This window comes from Anguilla anguilla, chromosome 7, assembly GCF_013347855.1.
Source record: "Anguilla anguilla isolate fAngAng1 chromosome 7, fAngAng1.pri, whole genome shotgun sequence".
Lineage (NCBI taxonomy): Eukaryota > Metazoa > Chordata > Actinopteri > Anguilliformes > Anguillidae > Anguilla > Anguilla anguilla.
Window position 1 is genome coordinate 42,018,855 of NC_049207.1, and position 8,830 is coordinate 42,027,684.

Genomic DNA, 8,830 nt, shown 5'->3' on the forward strand with positions numbered 1-8,830 from the left:
ACAGTTTTTTAAGTCCTTAAAAGCCAATGAGGTTTTTACGATAAGAAAAGGAAACGCAATGTGGCGATGTGTTTGTCCAAGCAAACTAAGAATATAAAACAAGCTTCCCAGGCTCACTGATTTCAAATGTGGCTTGGCACAACTGAAAAGCTTTCCTGGGGTTTGTCTTCAAACAGTCATTGGCATCACATATAAAAGCTTCAAACTTTGACTGCACGTACAAGTACACGTTAAATAGCAATTGTGAGGAAAGCTTCCAGCCTTTTGTTTTCCTTCAGAGAACGGTCGCCTGTTAACCTCGTTATGAGTTGAGTTATGTCCTCAGGGGAGGACGACAGGGATGTGTCAAACGAGCAGTGAGACTCATTACAGTCTCTCTGGCTGGGGAGAGAATATGAAGACCTGAACCATTTCTCTGGAATAGTGGTACAGTGCTGAGGTGTAGTTATGGGTTCTATATGGAATGGATGAATCCATTGTAATAACCTGTCTGCCCACTCTAAGAACACATGTGCCCTGAGCACATACACCTTGACCCTACAATGTCTTGTCCATTTGTGCTCTGAATGTACACGACTGGGTAACAGGAGGAATGTGATGTACTGGTCTAACCTAAAGAGTTCAATATGAATTCTCTGGAGCAATTCAGCAGCCAGAGCTCTCTGGATGTTGTCCATCCTTCTCACAATAGGTAGTGAGTCACATTTGAAATCCTTAGTACAGTACAGCTCTAAAGAAGACATTTCCCATGTTACGTGATATTTCTGTGCCATCCAACAATAATAATATGTTGCAATAGTGTGGATTTCCTGACATTTTTATTTGCACCTTATTGAAAGGTCATACAGTTGCTTGAAGCACTGGCGGTCTGGATGAGCAAGAACAATGTAGGATGTTGGAAAGGATTATTTCTTTGGTGTCCAGTGGTTTCTTGTTTCATTATTCTGTTCGTAAAAAGTGATCTGGTTTCACTGAGCTGAGTACTTGAAGGAATTATCTTTAATGGTGTACCTGCAAGTTACAGTATTGCTCTTCAATGCTCAAGTCAGACAATTTACCACAAATGTACAACAACTTTAACTTTAATTTACTTAAATTTGGTTTATTTAAACTACTTCTTATTCCAATAGACAATTGACTTGCACATCTTTTGTACAGGAGTAACACGAGGAAGGTTTTCTTCTTTGTTTCAAATTTATGCACAACAGATTGCGAATACAACACTGGCATGTTGGGCCTGGGGCCACACCTTGATACAGTGCATGGCCACTTGAGTGTCCAAGCTTGGGGGATGAGGTTCTGGGGGGTGGGGGGTGGTTTGGGGTGGGGCAGGGGGTGTTGATGTCAGTTAGAGGACATAAGAGGAAGAGATGATGCTGCCAGTGTTGGGTTTCTTCTCATTCACCAGCTGAAAAGAGTCATGCAGGGTTCTTTTTTTATATCCTGGCAAAAGGAGAAACAGGAAAAAAGAAATGGAAAAAACGGATGAAATCTAAGAAGCCCAGCTGTTGCCCTGCTTCCCTCTCCCTCCCTCCCTCCCTCCCTCCCTCCCTCTCTCTCTCTCTCTCTCTCTCTCTCTCTGTAAGAAATGTAGTTAGTATCCTGTTGCTACCAATAGCAACAACCATTGTGTGTCTATGTCACAAAATAGGACAAGAATGAAAGTTTGCTAAACGCTGGCAAAAACACGAAATATTTCAGTAACAAAATTGTATTTCACTAACAAAATTGTTTGTAAAACCCCTCATGTTTTTCCTCATTGGTAACAAAATTTCTACAATTCCTTACCCGCCAAGTTTGCTTGTAGCCAGGCCAGCACAGAAACGATGGCAAGTAGACAAGCTAATGCGTGTGTGAAATGAGCTAATGAGATTAGATGGTGAAAACAACAGAAGAAATACATGGGATCTGCTCTCTGTAAGGTTTACTGCTTCTTCTAACTACAGTGAAAATGTGTACTGGTTATGTCTCTTTGCCTACTACACCCACATTCAGTATGACAAAATGCATATTTAATGACAGACAGGTTTGATGCAAGCATGATATTACATTTTGTTTCAGGTCACACTGCACATAATAATTTAGACAATAAATGAGTTGGTTCGTCGATATATCTTGATCAAAGCAATGAAGGAGTGGAAGTAATATGTCATTGGTTTCTTAATGTCCAATTTATAAGAAATTCATTTCAAATTAATTTAAGTACATGACGTATTTTTTTGCTTTTGGGTTGTATGTTTTGCCATATATAGTATTGTCATATTTTTATTTTTACAAGGTCTCAAAGATTTAGAAGAGGCCAAAACGTGGATGAATTAGGCCCTCTTTTGGGTTCTACTGGTCTACCACCTTTGTAAGTACAGTGACTTTTTTGTGTTAATGCTATTTTATTTATATTAGGTAGTTGTTTTATTTATCTATCTCACAGCATGACAATCGGCTTTTTTGTTCTACCTTCATTAGCATTTTTATGCAGCCATTCGTGTTTTTTCCCACTGAATAAATTTGAAAGTTCAAATTTCAACTGTCACTCAAATGATAAGACTTGCCTTTGAACTTCTTTTTTTTCCATTTAAGCCTCATACCACATCCTGGTTCAGTTGAACAGAAACTCACTGCGACTTCATCGATGGGGTAACGGTTTCTCAGTTGTTTCAGCCATAGCCCCACAGCGAAACTTTTTATTGCAGACTGGCCATCAAGCGCAACTGCAGTCATGGTCGGCTATTGTCCGATTTGTGGGAAACCTGTCTACTTCGGTGAGTTTCGTCTGTCATTAGCCTCTGATCTCTGTCAATGCCTCCTCAACAATGTCGTTCTTTGTACCTTCGGTCTACCTTGAGTGATACACTTGTCTGTGTGTAATCCATATTAACACAGTACAATATATTGTTTCAGAAAGAAATTAAAGGACAAAAGTAATCAAGAAATTTCATCAATTTTCATGTCCTATTTGTAAATTCTAATAACTTTATTCATTGGATATAATTCTGGTTACACTTTAAAGATAGGGTAAAATGCACAAGTTGAAGCAAAGCTGTAAAGTAAAATTTGCAGATGAAAGAGGATTGTGTAGCCTGTATCAGTGCGGAATGCAGTAAGGACCTCTCGAAATGTTGCTAATACAAAGCTGACCACCACTTCACTGTAGGCTAATGTCAGTTTAGACATTCTGCTCTTCAAGTTGCTTGAACTATCAAAAGCACCATAATGTGATAGGGCTGCACCAGTGAGGTTATGGTTTATTATTGATGGATCAGAGTTTGAAGCTCTGATGTGGCCCATGCTTAAATTCTGAATTTTCTGAATGTGAACAACAACTGATTTCTTTCTGATTGATTATAATCGTTCTGATTATCCACAGCCTGTTGTAGCAGTTCTGGTTTTAATAGTTCTTCATATTGTAAAAGCACCATAGTAAGAAACACTGTAACACGGAAAATTATGTGGTCAAGCTGCACTTGTGGAGAGTGCCTTTGCTGACTTAGTCACTCGGGAGCCGTTTCAGCTACTTCATTCCAATATGTCAGTTGTGCATGCTTGCCGTGCTGTGGTGAGACAAAAAGAGGAGAGCTCTGTCTGCCCACAGCAAAACAGGAAGTGGGTAAGTCAGTTAGAACAGCCTGTTTACGTGAGCAGGAAGAGATGGGGTTTAGCATGTCTATAGCCGAAATAACCACACAGACTGCCAGAGTGACGCAAATAAAATAAATAGAATAAAAAACTACAAAAATGCATTTCAAATAATGTTTATTTCTGCTGTTAAAACAAGGCCACTGCTTTGTTTTCACATTACAATACCAATGTATTGCCTACAGTCTTATACTGCTCACACCATATATATTATTTCAGGAACAACAGTCTATATATATATTATATATTATATAGAAGACAGAGAGAGCGATAGATCTGGTCTCTGGAAATAAAGGTTTGTGAGATAAAAGCAGATAAAAACAATTCCAAGACAGTACGTCTGTGATCCTGCCAAGCATTATTTAGCAGTTACTTCACCTCCCTGGGTAAACGTTTTGGTCCCTTCAGTGAAATCCTGAGAAAAACTAGAACGTATTTTGAAAAAAAAATAATAAAATGAGGTGAATTAACTGTAAAATGAGGCATGGAGCAGGCACAATGCCAACCAGGGGTCATTACTGTGTCGGCTTGTGACAGACTTTTTGGTCAAAATGTGATTTTTACCACGGACATACAAAACCTGAAGTGGTCAAATATTACCAGAAACACACAATTGCATGCAAACCTCACAATGTGCCATAGTACATATTTTAATATGCTACACAATTTATGATGATAGTATTTCTGACATTAAAAAACAGTGCCCTACCTTGTTATGATGAAAACTTGGAGACTGGAAAGTCAGCCGTTGTATATGGGCAGGTGGCAATCCTAAAACAGGCATCAATGCGGCATTTCGTGTTTGAGATTTAATAGCGTTCATATGACTGAAACCTCGCTCACAGCTGCAGGTGTCTGGGCTTAATATGAGCAGGAGTATTGCAAGCTTGCTCACTTCATTATACTCCTCGCTGTTATCAAACTGATTGCAATGTATATTATCATGGGAAAAAAATAAACTTTTTTTCCCAATCAAATTTTTTTTTTTGGCCACAGACACAGAAAAGTCTCGTCACGGACACGCTTGTCTGTGTACGGACGCGTTGATGACCCCTAACGCCAACACAAGGATCATGCCTAATTCTGTTGCAAGTCTGAGAATGCACTGGACCAGATTTCGTTTTATAAACTCTGACCAGATCAACCGTGATTCCATTGTTATAGCTATAACTATTGCAGGCCTGATAGCCTTGTAGGTGCCGTTGCTACACCAGGGCTAGTATCATTGTAGGAGCCGTAGCTACACTAGGGCTGGTTTCATTGTAGGAGCTGCAGATTAACCAGGGTTTGGGATCTACAGCTACACCAGAGCTGGTTTCACTGTAGCAGCAGCAGCTACAGCAGGCCCTACTGAGCTAAATGGTGACAGAGCTTCTCTTGCCCCTCTCTAATGTGTCTCTCTCCTCGTCCAGGTGAGAAGAAACGTTCCCTGGGCCGGGACTATCACCCGCTCTGCCTGAAATGTCAGGAGTGTAAAAGACAACTGACCCCAGGTCAGCACGCTGAGGTATGGAATGGATCCGTTCACAAGCTTTAGCTCTTTTTTATCACTCTTTTATCCGGCGTCAGCAGCCTTATCTGAACAGCCTCCCCAGAACAGGGTGCACAGAACCATTAGCAGCATGACAAGTGGACATAGCCAATGCAGTGATCAAACCAATTGACCCAGACCCAATACTTGACTTCACACATCAAATCTATGTCCTCAAAGTAACGGCCTGATTATGGTTTACATCATATGGTTTAAGTCAATTCCTTTAATATCTGTTCCAGAACTTAATTCTGAGCATACAAACTTCAGCTATGAGTTTAAAAATTTGCCCTGCTTTATGTAATTATATTTACCATCTAGGAGCGGAAAGTATGTCATTTGGGGCAGCAAAGAGAATTGGGGTTTGAGTTAGATTACCATGCGCAATGGGGAAAATGTAAATCTGTAAGATACCTTGCAATTAAAAAAAACAAAAACTGTGCCCAATAATGTATTTTGAAAAGTGATAAAGAAAACTTGGAATTAGGGTGTACCACCGCAGACAAACTATGTTACTGTCATGAGACAAATGCAAACAAATGTTTTTGTGTGAATATATAATTTGGTTGCTACATACAAGTGCTACATTTACATCTTTTCAGATACTCCACTAATGTGGTTGAAGGATGTCTTGTGCTCATTTAGTGAAAGCTGAGAAAAGAATATTAGCTTAATTTTGCTTCTAATTCTTATTACTTAGTATCTGTGCAAAGAAAACTGAGAGAAATCCAAGGGGTGGGGGTAAGGGGTGGATGCTTTTAGTGCATTAAAAAACATCAACAAACTAATGAAGCTGCAATTAATGAAATGAATGAAAGCAATGTGATATCTTTTCCTGTTTTCCATGCATTTTAGCATGACGAGAAGCCGTACTGCACCCATTGCTACATGAGGAATTTTGGACCAAGAGGTAAGGTTTCTGAGGATGGTCTAACAGATGGACCAATGACAGCTGACTGACGTTACACTGCAGGTGCCTTCTAGCCAGGAAGTGATAAAGACCAAGGGAAGGAAACAAGGCTTGCGACCACAAATAGAAACTCTTAAGTGGAAAGCCAGTGTTTTAAAACACTAAGGTAGAGAGAGAGATACAGATAGCTCTGAGGGAGAAGTGCAGAGCCCCCTTCCTCTCTGTCAGACGCTATCAGTGCACCTGGCCCACTGTTGCCATGGACACTGGAGCTCTCGGTAATAACCAGGGGAAGGCACACAGAGAGCTTTCGAAGAGTATTATTAATCTTCACTCATTTATGATATTAATTAAAAACATTGTCGTTCACGGCTTAAAAGGAGCTCCCAGCCTGCTTCCTTTCGTCCGTTCAGTTGTATCTGAATTTGCTATCTGTGCTCTGTTTGAAACAGTGTTTTCTAAAGCCTGCACAGCAGGCATGGAAAAATGGCCGTCCTGCAGGAGTTTAATTTACTGCAAGGGCCTGGGGTTCCCCAAGGACCTCTCCAAGGAACCTTTCATGTTTGAGTTTGGTCCATTGTGAACATTCCACAGTGTTTGCTAGCGCACGGCCGTGCTCCCCTCAGGAAACGGGAGATTTTCAATTTGCCATTACAGCAGCCCAAGAGAGGCGACTGATTAAGTACAGTTCACATTCTGGAGGCTGAGAGAGCACGAAACGGAAGCGCGTGTGCGAGTCAATCACACCATTTTTTTTGGGGCCGTTAGATCACAGGAGACTCGCACATGCTCAGTTTAACTTCTGAGTTGCTGAATTTCTAGTGTGGCTCTAATAACAGTACGTTCTTTCCCTCTTCCAGGTAACAGAAGAGTAGTGTCACATTCCTATCACAACACCGCTTCTACTTAAGAGATGATAACGCCCGCCCCCTCCAACACGTGGCACCCTGGTTATGGATGGACCGCTTGGTGCTGACTCAACATTAGTATCGTTCTGTCACGGGGTTCAAAGAGTCTGGCATCGCCGAAGCCAGGGGAGGCGGGGTCAGTGGCTCAGGGTGAGACTGCTAAGCAGGTCATATACCATGATTCTGTGGCAGTGACCATGCTTGGCGGGAAACCAATGAACTGCTTATGAGAACCGTAGATCCTGAGTAATGTTTTCACAATGACTTCACCAAGATGATAATCTGTGAATCCTTTGTGTGTGTGTGTTTTTTTTTTAGATGAGTCAGGAATTAAACTCATTTATGAATTATTTTGAGCACATTTTACCAGCAAGTTCCATTTCAGGCCCAGGCACACATTCTGAGCTAAAATGATTGACAGCCTATAGCCTCTTGCTGGTCTTTCTTTGGTAGCAGTTGACAACAGGATTTTGCTGATTTTGCATAGATTTGACTCTCATTGGTCAAAGGCTTAAGATGTGTGGAAATACTTTTTGTTACCCAACGGGCATGGCTGTACATCATGGCTACCAAACCTATTTTTTACATGTCAATATCTATTCCCAGAATGCACACACAAAATATATGACATTTGGCATGTGCATATAATGGCATATGGTTCTCGACTATTCCCAGCCCTGTCCAATTTCACCACAACAAACATTTTGCTACATGTTTTACAGCCGTCCTTGATCAGTCATAAAATTTGCACGTTCATTGTTTATCGCTTTGGCTCATAAGCCACACCCTTTATGGTTCCCACATTTCCTGGTCGTCCCTGTTTTCCACAAGTAAATACCCTAACACACACTCAAATGGCATGGAAGCCAATGACCAGTTTTTTAATGTTTTACTTTTATCAGCATCCAATTACTCAGTTCAAATTTGTGTGCCATATTTCTTAAATGTTGTGAGCTGCTCTCCGTACCACAGCTCAAAGTCAGAAATCCTCAAGGTTGCCTAAAACCTCCAGAGAATAAATGTGGTGGTCCAGGGCCCTTAACAGTTCTTTAATGTCCGACAAATCATTTATATTGATATATTCAACCGGTATCTAATTTTGAATACAATGTAACAACAACAATATAAAATTGTGCATATAGATGTGATAAAATAAAGATAGTCATGTAATGTGTTTTCTCTTTATCTATTTCTCTGTGTCCGTCTCTCCATTTTCATTGGTGGATGCATCAGATAAAGCATTTGAAATGATGGAGAGTAATAACAGATTTTTTGTGCCACATTATCCTTCTATTGTATCAAGTGTTTCTTCATTTGTTCGACAGATATATACATAGAAACACACACATGCGCACGCACACGCATGCAAGCACACACACACATACACGCACAAACAAATACACACATGCACACATACACACACATACACATGCAAATGCGTGCACACGCGCACACACACACACACAGGAACATACACGAGCACGCTTGCACGCATGCACACACACATACTCATACACACACACATTGCCCTGTAATTACCTATCATGAACATTGATTGCCATATAAAAAGGACAACAGAACATCTGTGTAGTTGCTAGACCCCTTATCATTCTATTTTCTGTGTGATGCATATTTGCTTATTTTAAATCAAAGCTTCAGCCTGTGTTTGTGAAACATTAATTAATCATTTTAAAAAACGATCATTTTTCACATCAATCACCCCCTCTCCAAGGCTGTGAGTGTCGCTGGCTCTGACAATGGCTCTAATTTTACACGATTATGAAAACACAGATGTGTTCATTAAGGGAAGACGACAGCAAATTAAATATCATGCAGGCAGATCTAATT

The 8,830-nt window shown here is 40.4% G+C and overlaps 1 protein-coding gene across 1 annotated transcript; it reads left to right on the plus strand.

Annotated features, from left to right (window-relative positions):
* Nucleotides 1–2,571: 2,571 nt before the first annotated feature.
* On the plus strand, nucleotides 2,572–8,167 carry zgc:195282 (uncharacterized protein LOC100192223 homolog). The gene is made up of 4 exons (XM_035424703.1): nucleotides 2,572–2,759; nucleotides 5,046–5,140; nucleotides 6,020–6,074; nucleotides 6,935–8,167. The coding sequence occupies exons 1-4, from the start codon at nucleotides 2,717–2,719 to the stop codon at nucleotides 6,982–6,984; spliced, it is 243 nt and encodes an 80-aa protein (XP_035280594.1). The 5' UTR covers nucleotides 2,572–2,716; the 3' UTR covers nucleotides 6,985–8,167.
* The last annotated feature ends 663 nt before the right edge of the window (nucleotides 8,168–8,830 follow it).